Genomic DNA, 21,099 nt, shown 5'->3' on the forward strand with positions numbered 1-21,099 from the left:
TTTTATTCATCTTTTCTTTTTTTTTTGACTTGTGATTTGGTTGCCCAACCCCCTATCCCTCATCTCTGCATCTTGTTACCGTTATACAATGAAATAAAGTAGATGTCATAATCACAAACAATTTTTAAATTTTGTGCTTACATTCATAATCATTTCCAATGTCGAGGTATTTTCTATCATTTTCAAATCCATAAGAACATCTATATGAACCTTTTAAGTCTTGCTCGCTGAAGTTTTTAATTACCAAGCCAAACCCACCAGGGCTCTCTGTAGTGTTGTATTTTGAACTTTCAGATGGAAACCCATTAAACGATAACAGTTTGAAATCAGACGCCAGATATAAATGCCATCTTTTTGTACATTCGTCACAGCTATGATTGGTTGTCTTGTTATAATTGCAAAATAGTTCAACGTCTTCGCTAAATATAACTGGCTTAGTTTTCAAAATCCAATAGACTGCTGAAAAAAAATAATAAATAAATCATTTTTATTATATATTATCATACATTTTAATACATTTCAAACTGTATGATGAATAATATTGAATAACATTTAATTACAAGACAATATAAAAGATGCAAATGTCTTTTCAGAAGGTACAATAAGACTAATAGTATGATTAATGTTACAGTATATGGACATTGAATTTATGGAAAAATCATAAAACTAAATACATTTGTTATTCATACTTCATCAACCTATTGATGTTTGTACATATTCTTTGCACCTCCGCTGCAGTCCATCGATTCATCGTTCCATTATTTTATACCCGTATAGTATTTTCTAAATAATGTATAGCTTAAGTAAAAGTAACCTACCGTGAAGACAACTCCTTTGACTATCTGGGTTAAAAACTAGAGGCTCTAAAGAGCCTGTGTCGCTAACCTTGGTCTATGTGCCTATTCAACATAGGACACTCTTCAACATTGTAGAGGAGAATAGAATTCATGACAAAAATCTCTTTTTTGTTGATATTGTATTTCTAATAATTTAGTCTGTTTAGTTTCTCTCTTTCTTCTTTAGTTTTTGCTCAAAACACCAAAGAGGTTAAATAAAATCCTCATTTAAGGGCAATCACTCCTATAAAGAAAGTATATCGGCAAAAGTTGACTTGTTAGTAGATCTTGCCTTGCTGATCATTTTTGTCATTTTTTAAAAGTGTCTACTCATCTATTATAATTTTCATCATATAAGACAAAACGCAAAAAAATTGGTAAAAATCGTCATTAAAGGGCAATAAATTCAATAAGGAGACGTCGGACGATTTCCTCTATTTTGTAGTAATTGTAGTTCTTGTGTCGCTGATCATTTTTGCTTCTTTAAGTTTCTATCTATCTATTATAAGTTTTAAGATATAAGACAAAAACAAAACAAAAAAAATGATAAAAATCGTCATCAAAGGGCAATAACTCTAATAAGAAGTCGACTGACGATTTCGACCATGAGACTTGTAGAACTTGTCTTGCTGATCATTTTTGCTATTTAAAGTTTCTCTCTATCTATTATAGTTTTCAAGATTATAGGCAAAAATAAAAAAAATATGGTAAAACTTGTCATTTAAGGACAATAACTCCTGTAAGAAGTCGCCTGGCAGTTTTGACGTATATGGACAATTGGTAGAGCTCAACCGTCTGAACATTTCTGCCCCTGTAAGATTTTCTCTATTTATAACGGTTTTCAAAACAGTAGACAACACTTGCATTTTACCACATATGTTTTATTTTTAGCCATGTCGGCCATCTTGGTTGACTGGCGGGGTCATCTTACAAATAATTTATACTACATACCCCAATGATGAGTATGGCCAAGTTTGGTTAAATTTGGTCCAGTAGTTTCAGAGGAGAAGATTTTTTTAAAAGTTAACGGACGACGACGGACGACGAACGACCGACCATGACTGATGACGGACCAGTTTAGCTAAAAATACTTTAGAAAATAATTTGGAAAAAAAAAACAGAGAATTTCTTTCAGCGCCTTTGCAAATGAAACCATATTCTACGCCAGACCCATTGTGATATTAAGTCATGTACATATAATTTCTATCATTTACTGTACATTTGAGAGGTTCTGGAAAAAAGAAGTATTACACCATTTAGTTGTTGGCTGAACGTGTTTGACATTTAAACAGCAGTCAATTTTGATAAAGTTTTTAATTCAAGGCAAAATTTAAAAACTAACGAATCACAATAAGAATTGCCTGTAGCAACAAGGTGTTTTGGTCGATCGTTAACAAATTTTTTTTAATCTCTTCTCAATATTTCTGTAGAGTTTGGTTCAGATTTGCTATGTTATGTTGAAGAAACCATTGACGCAATGTATACAAACAGATCAGCAAAAAAGGGATATTTGTTGTTAAGCCAGTAACCTGATACATTCCTTCCTCGTGCGTATCCTTTTGTTTTCAAGCATTTTATATAAGCATTTATGATTATGTTGCTCTAAAATTGTTTTAAAATTAATACCTTGACATTAATCAATAAATAATAGCATCCAAGTACAATAATTTAACCACCTTTTGAGAGGGTGTTGCTAAACGGCGGAAACGGAATACAGGACGGAAACGGAAGCGGAAAGAAATATTTATATGGAAAGAATTTGAGAATAAAATGGCGAGAACCGCGGAAATCAATAATAGACTGAAATAACGAAATCACTGAACAAGTATGTTGAAAATAGGTTAGGAGATATCAAGGAAAATAGCAAACAGTTTTGGAAATACATAACGGCTAAAAAATACTAGAGCCTATAAAGAGCATGTGTCGCTCATCTAGGTCTGTTTACATCTTCAACAATGGGAACTCCAACATTGTTGACTTGAATCTCGGGGGAGGGGGCACTTCCTATATACAAAGTGATAGGACGTGCCGCTGGAATAGGTCACATTTTCCAGTTTAAAAATATGTGAATAGGTGGGGAAAACTATCAGAAATATATGATAAGGTTAATAAAGTTCGACTGTTAACTTTCTTGGTGTTCCCGGCTGTGTTTTTATCCATAAATTTTCCTTCTTTTGACACTTTGGTATTCCACTTTTCCAACACGCCACACGAAACACAACCAATATGGGGAAAGGGTTACATTTTTACCTACGCAACATATGAAAATGTATACATTATAAAAATCTAAATTATTAAATTATATTGAAAGGATGGGGTAACAGAACCCCAGCAGCACCCCTATAAATTAAGTATTGAAGTGCCCCCCACCCTCCCCGAGACTTGAATAGATTCATAAAAAAATATCTTTTTTGTTGATCTTGATTTGTTGACCATTTTCTGTTTACAGTTTCTCACTTTCTTCTATAATTTTTACCCAAAATACAAAAGAGGGTAAAACAAGTCGTCATTTAAGAGCAATCAATCCTATAATGAGTCTACTTACTATCCACTTACAATAAAATATCAGAACAATAATAATGAACAAAAATTAAATACTAGACGTGTTCATATTTTCAGCTTCTTAATGTTTTAACATAGTTATTTTTATAAATTATATATCAAGGATTTATAAAGAAAGTTCTTTGTATATATCAATTGTAAAGAACATAGATTTTTTTTAATTTTTTGTCTAAAATTTGTCATTTGGTCAAAAAAGATTAAGCCGAAATACAATGCAAATGATTTTGGACAATTTAATTATTTCTTTTTGGTTAATTTATTTGACAAAATTTTTATCGAAATTTAAGAACTTATCGACCATTTACCAGCCGATCTGTAGCGACTTGTATAGCTGCATATGACGGACGACGGACGCCAAGTGATGAGAAAAGCTCACTTGGCCCGTTTGGCCAGGTGAGATAAGAAAGCACTTTAAAAGTTTACAACCACTAAAGACTAAGGCAGGTCTACCAGCAGAAAAAGACCACGACAGAGCAGAAGCATTGAATGAACAATTTAGTATAATTGTATCTACTAAGAAGTCATCCACTGAAAATGTACCACTAAAGAAACCATCATATCCAAAATTGAAAGACATAGAAATAACTTAAGTAGGAGCGAGAAAAAATAGAACATGGGCTCAATACATCAAAAGCATGAGGGCCAGACGAAATAAGCCCCATAATACTTAAATAAACTGCTTCGCCGAGTGCAGCTGGATACGACCGCAGAGGTCCAACCCTGATCAGTTGGGGCAAAAATGGACACAATATTCAAGCTTTATACAGGTCTGAATTTCAATTGGATTGCAGTTAAATATTTGACACATTACAGGTTTCTGACACAGAATAAATGTAGTCAAAGAATTTGAAATTGGTTATATGATTTGAATTTATATTCAATTGAAGATTTCCTGTTTTTGTGCAATACACTGTGCTGTTGCGCAATACTTAGTAAATCTGTTTTCAGACTATTTACAAAGAATTAGCAAAATAAATTGTGACCCCCGATTTTTCTTTGGCAAATTGAAAATATTTGAAATCTTGAGGAAAAAAATGAAAAAAATTTACCCCCCCCCCCCCCCCCCCCCCCCCTGCCATTTGAAGAAATTTTCTTTTTGTAAAATGTGATACAATTTAAGAGACATCAATACACTTAAACACAAGTTATTGTCTGAAAACTAGTAAAAATGCTTGTTTTAGACCCTTTTTAGCCCCTAATTCCTGAACGGTTTGGGCAATTACCCCCAAAATGAATCCCAACTTTCTACTTGCGGTATTGAACCTTGTGGTACAATTTCAGAGCAATCAAAATACGTATACACAAGTTATTGTCCTGAAACTAGAAAATGCTTGTTTTGGGCACCTTTATGGCCCCTAATTCCTAAACGGTTGGGACCATCATCCCCCAAAAAGACAATCCCAACCTTCCTTTTGTGGTTTTAATCCTTTTGCTTAATTTTCATAGCGATCCATACACTTAAACTAAAGTTTTTGTCTAGAAACCAAATATCTTCGGACGACGACGACGACGCCGCCACCGACGACGCCGACGACGCCACCACCGACGACGCTGACGACGACGCCGACGACGACGTTAAAGCAATAAACGACCCCAAAATTTTTTTGCGGTCGCATAAAAATATTTAATGAATTAGCTCCTATGATTAGTATGATCAGTGTGTAGAAATACCGCAAAAGACTTCTTGGTGCACGAAGAACAAATTTTTTTTCACGAAGGCCACTAAAACGGTGTTTTAGGACCACACACAACATGGATATAAGAAAATATAAGCATAACATAAAGTTTGGTATCAATAGATATTATGATTTTGAGGTTTAATGACTTTTCAATCAGCGCGTGCCACTCAGCACGTGACACACGACTTAGTACAAATTCAAAATCATCATGTTGAATCAACCTTATCTAATAAACAATTGTCTTAATGATCTTCACTAATTGATTAGTAAATGGTAGCTTGATGAAAGAATAATAATAACTTTTGATTAACCATGTTAACGGTGCCTTTGTTTTATTTTGTATCAAGGGAAATAGTTAAATAAACGTTTTGTTTTTTCAAGAAGTCAATTTTCAGTTATAATTTGAGAAAAAAAAAATAAGGACGGATTTAATCACGTGGGTTTGCTAGTAAGTAAATAGGTAAGTAAGTAATTAGTTTTGTGCTGGCTCGACCAGTCAGTTTAAACCAGGTGATTGGGTTTAAAAAGAGATAAAGAATCAGGTGCTGACTTTTATTCTAGAACCAATCCAAAAGTAGTAAATAACTGAAAATACAAAATAAAGTACAATTTTACAATGTGTCAAATAATTATCAGAGTTAATAAATCATCCTGTATGGAGTAACGGCGTAGTCTTGAATGTAGCAAGTTAATGCTCCGATACGGCGTAGTCCAGAATATAGCAATGAAGTACTCCCAATATAAAAATAGTTAGTTAAAGGAGTAGGTCCGGTAAGGGCCGATTTTGGCCTCACATTTCAGGTTCATCTGATGAAAGATTTTGGACACTTTTTAAACACATAAGTGTCTACTTCAGTCGATTCAATTAGTGTATGTGAAAGATTTGAAGTGATTTAGTCATTAAAGACGCTCAAATTCAAGCTTAAATATGAAAAATCTATCAAATATGCCATAATATGTCACTTTTCAGATTGTTTTTGTCAAAAATGAAAGTGGCCGCATCCATGTTCATTCTCAACCTTTATATATGTTATGTATTATCATCAAATACAACTTACATTTAGATATTAAGAATGAACACAAATGCGGCCACTTCCATTTCAGACGGAAACCGTCTAAAAATTAACCAAAATGCTAAAATTTCGAAGATTTCAGTAATTTAGCATGACTTAATGATGCTAGTATCCGATACATGTGCATAGTATTGTCAAAAACAGCCCATATTTATGTAACAGAAGTAGTCTTCTTTCCAATAAATAGCTAAAAATTTACATTTTAACAATTTTGTAAAACTGCTATATTTTGGGGCCAAAAAGGGGTCTTACTGGGCCTACTCCTTTATACTAAGACATGATTAAACGGTTAAAATATATCACATGCAGTTTGAAGGCATCACATATGATATTTCAAATGTTATTCACGCTGTGGTTAGCCACAAATTGCGATCCAGAATGAATCCTGCGACAGTCCTTTGTCTAGTGATGTGACATGGCAAGGTTGATTTGCAAAAGACGGATGCGAGGCTACGACAACAATCAAATGTTGTACGGTGATGTCCAGATTTAACTTCGAAAACTATAAACTTATCGTGAATATAATTACACAAAGTATATAGATAAATTAACGGATCTAAGGCAACACACTCCCCGTCTGATATCAATCTGATATCACTATTCCATAAATAAATCGCATATGAAAATAAAATACATAAATCCCAATATAATTTGAATATGTACAGGAATCATGTCCACTAGTTATTGGTCGTGCATGTGAGAAATGTCGGTTCTCAACGACTCATAGAATTTCTTTAATAAATTCACAATTAATCCCATTGAAAACTGGGTACGACACAGTTTCTCGTTCTTCAGAAGAAGGATGCATCAGACGATAGCGCAGTGATCCTTTGGAATTTTCCATTTTTGTTGTTGCAACGGTAGGAACTATTTTCTCCAACGTTGATGAACGGCGATGACGATCGAAGATGGTCCTCTGGTAGGTCATACGAGAGTTCGTATTTGATCTTGTTCTGGGTTTGTGGAATGTCACATGTTTGTGAGTATCAGAATAAATCAAACGTTTTGACTGAACGTTCCGTCCTGCGAATCTAGTTGCTCTAACTGTGAAGTGGCGACCTCGATGTTTGATTTTGTCGTAGTAGTGTCTGACAAAAGACGTTACTATATGATTATGTCCAGGTAGGATCACTGGTTCGTTAAACAAGATGTTAGTTATCTTCGTGTTGACTTCAATTGCAACGGTTTGCTTATCGATGTATGTATTTCCAATTATGACCCAACCAAGTTTTTAATTTTCGGCAAATGAAGTTCACGGTGGTCCTAGGCGTTGTTCAAGGACGTGGTGTGCTTCTATAAGGTCTCTTCCAATAGCAGTAGAATTTTGCACTGTTCATCAGACGGTGGAATTTTTTCACTAATGTCTTTTAAGTATGGATAATGCAAAGCGTCTCTAGGTGTCGGAATTTCGTCCCGATTATTGGGAATATTATCACTTTTAATAATGTAGGTAGATCGAAAAAAGTAAAATCACAAAAATACTGAACTCCGAGGAAAATTCAAAAAGGAAAGTCCCTAATCAAATAGCAAAATCAAAAGCTCAAACACACCAAACGAATGGATAACAACTGTCATAATCCGGACTTGGTACAGGCATTTCCTTATGTAGAAAATGGTGGATTAAACCTGATTTTAAAGCTAGCTAAACCTCTCACTTGTATGACAGTCACATCAAATTCCATTATATTGACAACGATGTGTGAACAAAACAAACAGACACAACAGGTAAAAATGTCACAAATAGGGGTACAACAGCAACACGAACCCCACCAAAAACTGGGGGTGATCTCAGGTGCTCAGGAAGGGTAAGCAGATCCTGCTCCACATGTGGCACCCGTCGTGTTGCTGTTCTTTATCATGTACGAATTTCATGACGAAGTCTCTTCCACTTTTTCCGGAAGTAGCTACTCTGTCGGAGCCTGTTAATAGAGTGTATTGTGTGGTAAACTCACAGCACTTGTAGCAAACATTGTTTTGTTTTAGCAGTTCCTTGCGTTCCTCAATTGATTTGGCTCGGAACGATCGGCATTCGTTCAACGGATGTTTTGTCTTGTGTAGGATACAAAGGTCTTGATGTTGACTGCTGTCTCCAAATTGCTGTTCAACTGCCGTCTTATGGACGTTGATTTTGTTTTATAAAAAGACCATAAACCCACTTATTCATGGTATGGTATCAATATTTCTGACCTGACACTACGTACTTTTTATTGCTTAATTCTTTAGAATTTAATATGCAATGTTTCGGGTTCTTTCGGGAGTATTCCCAGGTAAACCCTCATCAGAGGCCGACCTTTAGCTATTTATTTCGTATCTAGTATCATAGATAGATGTGTGTCTGTTTCATAACAGTTTTTTTTAATTTAATTTATTAACTACACGTGCATATAGGTCTACGTTGTAGCTAGTCTTTTTGCAGACTAAAGAAACTGACCAAGTAGATCAGCACCTCTGGTTAATTATTCATATATATAATGAAAAGACTTATTGTCTTTATTCTCGTAATCTAATCTATCATAAATCTACACGAGATCTAATAGTTAGTAGTTATCAGTGCTATACTGTTGAATTCACACTAGACTGCCGTGTATGTTTAAACACTTATTTGATAATAAACCAATGTCTCCATGTTTAACAATTGAAGAGGTTTGTGTAGATACCATGTCGGGTCTATGCATGAATATAACAGGAACCATTCTGTTTTCCCTTGTACGTGATCTCTTGAAATAAATCGACATCACGTCTTTTTACATCTGTTTCACAGTATAATGATTGTATACTAAAGCCTCCCGTGGTGGGGTATTGTGAATCAATGTCTTCGGCTTAATGATTAATTATCATGTTGCCAATATTCTTATTGTTTTTTAAACCAATATCTGGTTTGGATTTAGATAGTTTGTTTTTTTTTTTTTTTTTTTTTGGCAATCGGATCTTTCCGAATTATGTACCAAATTTTGTTATTACCGTGTTAAGATATTCAAGATATTTCTGCCACTTGTTTTCTAATATTTGGTTTCTTTCGAAGTTGCTGTCTGCATCTATGCTAACTCAGCCTAACTGTATTTGTTAGGGAGGAATCCGCAAGACATTTACACTTTAGACCGTATTTATACGTTTATCTTATAAGTACATGTTGCTATTGATTCTAAGAATTCTCGTACCTTCAGAAGGAATGAAAACAATGTACTATTTCAAATAATTGTTCACTTTGTTCACCTTCTTCATTAAATATATTAAATCCATCAATTCTCATTCTTTTTGTTTTATAAAAAGACCATAAACCCACTTATTCATGGTATGGTATCAATATTTCTGACCTAGTTTTATAGTTTTATGAAAAGACCATAAACCCACTTATTCATGGTATGGTATCAATATTTCTGACCTCACACTACGTACTTTTTATTGCTTAATTCTCTAGAATTTAATATGCAATGTTTCGGGTTCTTTCGGGAGTATTCCTAGGTAAACCCTCATCAGAGGCCGACCTTTATGTATTTATTTCATATCTAATATCATAGATAGATGTTTGTCTGTTTCATAACAGTTTTTTTTAATTTATTAACTACACGTGCATATAGGTCTACGTTGTAGCTAGTCTTTTTACAGACTGAAGAAACTGACCAAGTTGATCAGCACTTTTGTTTAATTAATGAAGAGACTTATTGTCTTTATTTTTATCACTAATTACTTCAACATAAGTCTACACGGGATATAGTAGAGATAGTATTTATCAATGTCATATTGTTGAATTCAGGGTATACTGGCGTGTTTGTTTTATCATCTATATGATAATATACAAAAGTCTCCATGTATAGCATTTGAAGAAATATGTGTAGGTACCCTGCCGGGTAGAAACATGGACATATAAGAAACCGTCGGTTATCTCAGATACGTGATCTATTGAAATAAATCGGTGTCATGTCTTTATTACATCTGTTTCAACAGTATACACTATATTATAAAGCCTCCTGTGGAGGGGTTCTTCGACTTAATGATTAATTATCATGTCGCTAATATTCTTATTGTTTTTGAAACCCATATCTGGTTTAGATTTAAATATTTGTTTGGCAATCGGATCTTTCCGAATTATATACCAGAACTTTGTTATAATCTTTTTAAGATATTCAGCATTATAATGATACGTTGTAATGAACATATTTCTGCCTGTTATTTTATTCTTATATTGTTTCTTCCGAAGTTTTAACTGTCTGTCTTCGTGACGAATTTTGTGCAATATTTGACTGACGATTTCTTTCGTGTATCCCCGTCTAGATAATTTATCTATAAACAGTTTAATACGTTTATTAAATTCGTCCTTACTGCTGGTGTTTCTTAGAATTCTAGTCCCTTCTCCTTTAATAAAAGAAGAGAAACAGGTAGGAGCATGACTCGAGCTTCTATGTATATACTGAAATTTTTCAGTGGGTTTGGTGTAACAGTTTACTTCTAGTATCTTAGATGTGGTGAACCGTTTTCCTTTATACAATACAACATCTAAGAATTTCATAGTATGAGTATTTATTTCAAAAGTGAATTTCAGCAGGTTATGTTTCTTATTTGCTATTTCAAATAGTTGTTTAATTTGCTCACTGCTTCCATTAAATATAATAAAGCCATCATCTCTCATTCGTTTATGAAATTTAATATTATCTTTGTATGGATATTGTTCTATAATATTATTTATATGGTCAAATATAGCAATACCAGATATTTCCGGGGAAGCAACTCCGCCCATTGAAACGCCAACGATTTGTTTATATGCGTTTTCATTAAAAGTAAATTCATTTTTTGTCAGTAAAATACTAAGAATATCAAGTAGACTTTCTGTGGATGGTCTTTTAATATCATATTCTTGATTTACATGGTCTGTAAGCGTATTTTCTATAGCCGTTTTAATTTCATTGAAATTAAGATTAGTATATAACGATGTTATATCATAGGAAACAAGTAAATCACTCTGTTCCGTGTGAGTGTTTTCTATGTATCTGATAAAATCGCTAGTATCTGATAGATATGTATCTTGTGTCTTCACCAGTGGAAGAAGAAAATAATCTAGGTATTTTCCAATATTTAGTAGTGGTCCCGAGCATTGGCTAATAATCGGTCGACCTGGTACATGTACTTTTTCTTTATTCATACATTTATTTTGGTACATTTCTAATGTTTCCGTACTAAGTTTGTGAATCTTAGGAAGGAAGTAGGCTTTTGGAGTTTTAAATGTTTTACCTTCTTCCCGTAAGAATTTGAAAGACATTTCGTCTATTTCATCATTTTCTTTCATACGGTATACCATTTTATTGACTATTTTTCTGGTGTTTTCTATGTCAATATTTATTATTTTAGTATAGTGAATACCGTCATTTAATTGGGATTCGCCTTCAATAAGATAATCACGTTTATTCTGTATTACAGTCGTGTTATTTTTATCGGCTTTATGAATACATATAGTATTGTCGATTTTTAATTTCTGTATGCATTCACGTTCCTATTTAGACATATTGTATTTAATCTTCGGCATATATTTTGATAGTTCGTGTTTTGTGTAGAAAATGTATTTTTCTATTGAATTATCGCCAATGATTGGAACTTGAAAGTTAGACTTAATTTTGAAAGGGTGGTTTTTAGTTGCTATGCGTACATTAGTACCGAAATAATATTTCAGTCGCAACGACCTCTCAAATGATTGAAAATCTTTTATCAATTGTCTGTGGTTACATTTGTTTGTAGGAACAAATTTTAAACCTTTTGCTATAACTTTAAATTCAGTTTCAGTTATATCTCTTTTAGATAAGTTAAGGACGAACTCTTTATGAAGGTTTAGGTCCCGTTTCTTATTTTCAATAGCAAGATTGTGTTTAAATCTTATATGCTTATTCTTTGTTTTATTTCTTTTCTTGTTTTTATAATATCTTCTAGTATGACCCATGATTATCAATGGTGTCAGTGATCAATGGCAGAATTGCGCTTTGTTGAAATAAAGGTCATTATTAGAGCCTTCTGTAAATTGAATAATAGATGATAATTATTGCGGCAACCAATCGAATTCTTCGATTTGGGAATATAGGCGTAGCCACTGGTAGATAGGCATACACTTCTTATTTCTGTATTGGTGATATTATTTATATTCCCTTAGGAATATTGACTAGTGACTTCTTTTAATTTTCACTGCCATGTATTTCATTTGTATTTATTAAAACACTAATTGTAAGCTTTTTCAATGAGATACACTGATGAATGATTTATTGTTTGTTTCTAGATGTCCAGTGGCACATATTTCATGTATCTTTAGGACGATGGTAATGGGATGACATAATTTCGTCTGCTAGTATAATAGCATAACTTCCGTTGATATCATGATGTATGATTGATTGTTGTTTGTTTAACGTCCAGTGGCATATATTTCATGTATGTTTAGGACGATGATAATGTGACGACATAAGTTCGTCTACTAGTATAATAGTATGACTTCCGTTGATATAATGATGTATGATTGATTGTTTTTAGTTTAATGTCCAGTGGCACATATTACATGTTTGTTTAGGACACTGCCATTGTGATTACTTGAGGGTGTTTGCTAGTATTATAGTACAAACTTTCCTTTTATGTTAACTTGTTATCAATTTCGATGTTACCTTCTAAGGTTTGACATGATATAGCGATGAAAGATGGTTGTTTGCTAATATAATAGTATAACTTCCATACTCCATTGACAAGCATATTCATTTAATATGTGTTTGATTCAAGTTGTTTTATAAAAAGACCATAAACCCACTGTTTTTGTTTTATAAAAAGACCATAAACCCACTTATTCATGGTATGGTATCAATATTTCTGACCTGACACTACGTACTTTTTATTGCTTAATTCTTTAGAATTTAATATGCAATGTTTCGGGTTCTTTCGGGAATAATCCCAGGTAAACCCTCATCAGAGGGTTTATGGTCTTTTAATAAAACAATTTGAATAAGTGGGTTTATGGTCTTTTTATAAAACTAGGACTAAACTAGCCAAAGAGGCCAACAATATTAATGAGGAGTACACATTAAAGTTGAGAAAGTTCATTACGGACATGAGACACAAATCCCGTTCTGACAAAGAGAGCCCTAGAGGGCCAACCAGAGAAAGGGACGAAAGAAGAACCCCATACTCCAGGAACGAAAGACGGGATAAGACTCCCAAAAACAGATCTAGAAAACAAAGAGACAATACATCTAAAAACAATGACCTGCTGAGTATGTTCAAGGACCTTATAAAAAGGCGCTAACACTAGTGAATAAACATACCTTGTTGTGAACTTCTAAACTATGTATATACATGTATTAATAATATACAGTTCATAATTATATGTTTTCACAACTCAATTTTGTTTATCATTGATTAATGAGAGTCATCTGATCAAGTACTTAAATATTGATTATCAATGAAATATGGAAGTTATACTATTAAACTAGCAAGCAACCATTTTTCATCGTTATATCATGTAAAACCCTAGAAGGAACATGAACAACTAACCAAAAATAACAAACAAAAAACTACAATTATGATTGTCAATGAATTATGGAAGTTATACTATTATACTAGCAAACAACCATGCTTCATCGTTATATCATGTCAAACCCTTGAATCAAACACATATTAAATGAATATGCTTGTCAATGGAGTATGGAAGTTATACTATTATATTAGCAAACAACCATCTTTCATCGCTATATCATGTCAAACCTTAGAAGGTAACATCGAAATTGATAACAAGTTAACATAAAAGGAAAGTTTGTACTATAATACTAGCAAACACCCTCAAGTAATCACAATAGCAGTGTCCTAAACAAACATGTAATATGTGCCACTGGACATTAAACTAACAACAATCAATCATACATCATAATATCAACGGAAGTTATACTATTATACTAGTAGACGAACTTATGCATGTCATTACATTATCATCGTCCTAAACATACATGAAATATGTGCCACTGGACGTTAAACAAACAACAATCAATCATACATCATGATATCAACGGAAGTTATGCTATTATACTAGCAGACGAAATTATGTCATCCCAATATCATCGTCCTAAAGATACATGAAATATGTGCCACTGGACATCTAGAAACAAACAATAAATCATTCATCAGTGTATCTCATTGAGAAAGCTTACATTAGTGTTTTAATAAATACAAATGAAATACATGGCAGTGAAAATTAAAAGAAGTCACTAGTTAATATTCCTAAGGGAATATAAATAATAACACCAATACAGAAATAAGAAGTGTATGCCTATCTACCAGTGGCTACGCCTATATTCCCAAATCGAAGAATTCGATTGGTTGCCGCAATAATTATCATCTATTATTCAATTTACATAAGGCTCTAATAATGACCTTTATTTCAACAAAGCGCAATTCTGCCATTGATCACTGACACCATTGATAATCATGGGTCATACTAGAAGATATTATAAAAACAAGAAAAGAAATAAAACAAAGAATAAGCATATAAGATTTAAACACAATCTTGCTATTGAAAATAAGAGACGGGACCTAAACTTTCATAAAGAGTTCGTCCTTAACTTATCTAAAAGAGATATAACTGAAACTGAATTTAAAGTTATAGCAAAAGGTTTAAAATTTGTTCCTACAAACAAATGTAACCACAGACAATTGATAAAAGATTTTCAATCATTTGAGAGGTCGTTGCGACTGAAATATTATTTCGGTACTAATGTACGCATAGCAACTTAAAACCACCCTTTCAAAATTAAGTCTAACTTTCAAGTTCCAATCATTGGCGATAATTCAATAGAAAAATACATTTTCTACACAAAACACGAACTATCAAAATATATGCCGAAGATTAAATACAATATGTCTAAATCGGAACGTGAATGCATACAGAAATTAAAAATCGACAATACTATATGTATTCATAAAGCCGATAAAAATAACACGACTGTAATACAGAATAAACGTGATTATCTTATTGAAGGCGAATCCCAATTAAATGACGGTATTCACTATACTAAAATAATAAATATTGACATAGAAAACACCAGAAAAATAGTCAATAAAATGGTATACCGTATGAAAGAAAATGATGAAATAGACGAAATGTCTTTCAAATTCTTACGAGAAGAAGGTAAAACATTTAAAACTCCAAAAGCCTACTTCCTTCCTAAGATTCACAAACTTAGTACGGAAACTTTAGAAATGTACCAAAATAAATGTATGAATAAAGAAAAAGTACATGTACCAGGTCGACCGATTATTAGCCAATGCTCGGGACCACTACTAAATATTGGAAAATACCTAGATTATTTTCTTCTTCCACTGGTGAAGACACAAGATACATATCTATCAGATACTAGCGATTTTATCAGATACATAGAAAATACTCACACGGAACAGAGTGATTTACTTGTTTCCTATGATATAACATCGTTATATACTAATCTTAATTTCAATGAAATTAAAACGGCTATAGAAAATACGCTTACAGACCATGTAAATCAAGAATATGATATTAAAAGACCATCCACAGAAAGTCTACTTGATATTCTTAGTATTTTACTGACAAAAAATGAATTTACTTTTAATGAAAACGCATATAAACAAATCGTTGGCGTTTCAATGGGCGGAGTTGCTTCCCCGGAAATATCTGATATTGCTATATTTGACCATATAAATAATATTATAGAACAATATCCATACAAAGATAATATTAAATTTCATAAACGAATGAGAGATGATGGCTTTATTATATTTAATGGAAGCAGTGAGCAAATTAAACAACTATTTGAAATAGCAAATAAGAAACATAACCTGCTGAAATTCACTTTTGAAATAAATACTCATACTATGAAATTCTTAGATGTTGTATTGTATAAAGGAAAACGGTTTACCACATCTAAGATACTAGATGTAAACTGTTACACCAAACCCACTGAAAAATTTCAGTATATACATAGAAGCTCGAGTCATGCTCCTACCTGTTTCTCTTCTTTTATTAAAGGAGAAGGGACTAGAATTCTAAGAAACACCAGCAGTAAGGACGAATTTAATAAACGTATTAAACTGTTTATAGATAAATTATCTAGACGGGGATACACGAAAGAAATCGTCAGTCAAATATTGCACAAAATTCGTCACGAAGACAGACAGTTAAAACTTCGGAAGAAACAATATAAGAATAAAATAAAAGGCAGAAATATGTTCATTACAACGTATCATTATAATGCTGAATATCTTAAAAAGATTATAACAAAGTTCTGGTATATAATTCGGAAAGATCCGATTGCCAAACAAATATTTAAATCTAAACCAGATATGGGTTTCAAAAACAATAAGAATATTAGCGACATGATAATTAATCATTAAGTCGAAGAACCCCTCCACAGGAGGCTTTATAATATAGTGTATACTGTTGAAACAGATGTAATAAAGACATGACACCGATTTATTTCAATAGATCACGTATCTGAGATAACCGACGGTTTCTTATATGTCCATGTTTCTACCCGGCAGGGTACATACACATATTTCTTCAAATGCTAAACATGGAGACTTTTATATATTATCATATAGATGATAAAACAAACACGCCAGTATACCCTGAATTCAACAATATGACATTGATAAATACTATCTCTACTATATCCCGTGTAGACTTATGTTGAAGTAATTAGTGATAAAAATAAAGACAATAAGTCTCTTCATTAATTAAACAAAAGTGCTGATCAACTTGGTCAGTTTCTTCAGTCTGTAAAAAGACTAGCTTCAACGTAGACCTATATGAACGTGTAGTTAATAAATTAAAAAAACTGTTATGAAACAGACAAACATCTATCTATGATATTAGATATGAAATAAATACATAAAGGTCGGCCTCTGATGAGGGTTTACCTGGGAATACTCCCGAAAGAACCCGAAACATTGCATATTAAATTCTAAAGAATTAAGCAATAAAAAGTACGTAGTGTCAGGTCAGAAATATTGATACCATACCATGACTAAGTGGGTTTATGGTCTTTTTATAAAACTGAGTCTGTAAAAAGACTAGCTACAACGTAGACCTATATGCACGTGTAGTAAATTTGAAAAAAAACTGTTATGAAACAGACACACATCTATCTACAATACTAGATATAAAATAAATATTTAAAGGTCGGCCTCTGATGAGGGTTTACCTGGGATTATTCCCGAAAGAACCCGAAACATTGCATATTAAATTCTAAAGAATTAAGCAATAAAAAGTACGTAGTGTCAGGTCAGAAATATTGATACCATACCATGAATAAGTGGGTTTATGGTCTTTTTATAAAACAATTTGATACGGTGAATATTTCACTAGTTGTGATCTCACCCGTTGAATCAGGTTCTATTTAATTATAGAATTTTTGATCCTTATTTATGCTATGGTACGACGTATTTCTGATCGACAAACTACGTACGACACTATACTATATGCACAATGTAATAGTATACAATTCTATATGTATATAATACTGTACATCTTTCTTTATGTATATAACACTGTACATCTTATACAATATACATGTAACTAATTATGTAAATAACATAGATCTACTATATAGCTATCACTATTTACATATGAAACAAAGATATACCTGAAACAATAAAGTAATGAATAAAAATAAAATAAAATAATACAGAAACAAAATGTATGCATATAACATACAAGACACTGATATATATATATATATATATATATTCGAAAATGATACCGAATCATATTTGACTGAAACATGGAAGTTATACTATTATACTAGCAAACAACCTTATGTCAACATAGTCCTTAAACATACTTGAAATATTTGCAATTGGACGTATAGCAATCAACAATCAATAATTCATCACTATGTTAAACCTAAGAAGGTAACATGGAAAATAATTACAAACTGATATGATTGTAAATGAACTAGCTAAGGGAAGTTATACTATTATACTAGCAAACAACCTTATGTTATCACTATATATATCATCGTCTAAAACATACATGAAATATTTGTCACTGGACTTTAAGTAACCACAATCAATAATTCATCGCTGTATCGTGTCAAACCTTAGAAGGTAGCATGGAAACTAACTACAAACTAATATGATTGTCAATGAACTATGGAAGTTATACTATTATACTAGCAAACAACCTTGTTTCACCACTATATGTATCATAGTTCTAAACATACATGAAATATTTGCCACTGGATGCTAAGCAACCAAAAAATCTTTAATTCATCGCTGAATCATGTCAAACCTCAGAAGGTAGCATGGAAACTAACTACAAAATAATATGATTGTCAATGAACTATGGAAGTTATACTATTATACTAGCAAACAACCTTATGTCATCACTATATCATAGTCCTAAACATACATGAAATATTTGCCACTGGATGCTTAGCAACCAACAAATCTTCAATTCATCGCTGTATCATGTCAAACCTTAGAAGGTAGCATGAAAACTAACTACAAACTAATATGATTGTCAATGAACTATGGAAGTTATAATTTTATACTAGCAAACAACCTTATGTCATCACTATATCATAGTCCTAAACATACATGAAATATTTGCCAATGGATGCTAAGCAACCAACAAATCTTTAGTTCATCGCTGTTTCATGTCAAACCTTAAAAGGTAGCATGGAAACTAATTACAATAATATGATTGTCAATGAACTATGGAAGTTATACTATTATACTAGCAAACAACCTTGTTCCACCACTATATGTATCATATTTCTAAACATACATGAAATATTTGCCACTGGATGCTAAGCAACCAACAAATCTTTAATTCATCACTATTTCATGTCAAACCTTAGAAGGTAGCATGAAAATTAACTACAAACTAATATGATTGTCAATGAACTATGGAAGTTATACTATTATACTAGCAAACATCCTTGTTTCACCACTATATGTATCATAGTTCTAAACGTACATGAAATATTTGCCACTGGATGCTAAGCAACCAACAAACTTTAATTTATCGCTGTATCATGTCAAACCTTAGAAGGTAGCATGAAAACTAACTACAAACTAATATGATTGTCAATGATCTATGGAAGTTATACTATTATACTAGCAAACAACCTTATGTCATCACTATATCATAGTCCTAAACATACATGAAATATTTGCCACTGGATGCTGAGCAACCAACAATCGTTAATTTATCGCTATATCATGTCAAACCTTAGAAGGTAGCATGGAAACTAACTACAAACTAATATGATTGTCAATGAACTATGGAAGTTATACTATTATACTAGCAGGAAACCTTATGTCATCACTATATCATAGTCCTAAACATACATGGTATATTTGCCACTGGATGCTGTATCATGTCAAACCTTAGAAGGTATCATGAAAACTAACTACAAACTAATATAATTGTCAATGAACTATGGAAGTTATACTATTATACTAGCAAACAACCTTATGTTATCACTATATATATCATCGTCTAAAACTTACATGAAATATTTGTCACTGGACTTTAAGTAACCACAATCAATAATTCATCGCTGTATCGTGTCAAACCTTAGAAGGTAGAATGGAAACTAACTACAAACTAATATGATTGTCAATGAACTATGGAAGTTATACTATTATACTAGCAAACAACCTTATGTCATCACTATATCATAGTCCTAAACATACATGAAATATTTGCCACTGGAGGCTAAGCAACCAACAATCTTTAATCTATCGCTGTATCATGCCAAACCTTAGAAGGTAGCATGGAAACTTACTACAAACTAATATGATTGTCAATGAACTATGGAAGTTGTACTATTATACTAGCAAACAACCGTATGTCATCACTATATCATAGTCCTAAACATACATGAAATATTTGCCACTGGATGCTAAGCAGCTAAAAATCGTTAATTGATCGCTGTATCATGTCAAACCTTACAAGGTAGCATGGAAACTAACTACAAATTAATATGATTGTCAATGAACTATTGAAGTTATACTATTATACTAGCAAACAACCTTATGTCATCACTATATCATATTCCTTAACATACATGAAATATTTGGCACTGGATGCTAAGCAACCAAAAATCGTTAATTGATCGCTGTATCATGTCAAACCTTAGAAGGTAGCATGGAAACTAACTACAACTAATATGATTGTCAACGAACTATGGAAGTTATACTATTATACTAGCAAACAACCTTAGTCATCACTATATCACAGTCCTAAACATACATGAAATATTGGCAACAGGACGTTAAGCAACTAATATCGATAATAATTATTATGTCAAGCCGTTGAAGGTTACATGGAAACTAATAACAAATAAATATGATTGTCAATGAACAACGAAAGTAATACTATTATACTAGCAACAGATCGTTGGCGTTTCAATGGGCAGAGTTGCCTCCCTGGAAATATCTGATATTGCTATATTTAACCATAATTATAGACATAAAACAGAGAAATACCCTACGAAAATAATATTAAATTCCACTAAAGAATGAGAATTGATGGATTTAATATATTTAATGAAGAAGGTGAACAAAGTGAACAACTATTTGAAATAGTACATTGTTTTCATTCCTTCTGAAGGTACGAGAATTCTTAGAATCAATAGCAACATGTACTTATAAGATAAACGTAAAAATACGGTCTAAAGTGTAAATGTCTTGCGGATTCCTCCCTAACAAATACAGTTAGGCTGAGTTAGCATAGATGCAGACAGCAACTTCGAAAGAAAACAAATATTAGAAAACAAGTGGCAGAAATATCTTGAATATCTTAACACGGTAATAACAAATACTATCTAAATCCAAACCAGATATTGGTTTAAAAAACAATAAGAATATTGGCAACATGATAATTAATCATTAAGCCGAAGACATTGATTCACAATACCCCACCACGGGAGGCTTTAGTATACAATCATTATACTG

General features: G+C 32.4%; 1 protein-coding gene across 2 annotated transcripts in view; it reads right to left on the reverse strand.

Annotated features, from left to right (window-relative positions):
* The window catches only part of LOC127702610 (uncharacterized), a 214,008-nt gene that overhangs the window by 175,942 nt on the left and 16,967 nt on the right, over positions 1–21,099 (reverse strand). For both annotated transcript variants that reach the window (XM_052206890.1, XM_052206891.1), the window contains exon 3: positions 142–459. In XM_052206890.1, the coding sequence (XP_052062850.1) occupies positions 142–459 (318 nt within the window). The remainder of the gene's footprint in view (positions 1–141; positions 460–21,099) is intronic.

Source organism: Mytilus californianus, unplaced genomic scaffold (genome assembly GCF_021869535.1).
Source record: "Mytilus californianus isolate M0D057914Y unplaced genomic scaffold, xbMytCali1.0.p SCAF_5, whole genome shotgun sequence".
Taxonomy (NCBI): Eukaryota; Metazoa; Mollusca; class Bivalvia; order Mytilida; family Mytilidae; genus Mytilus; species Mytilus californianus.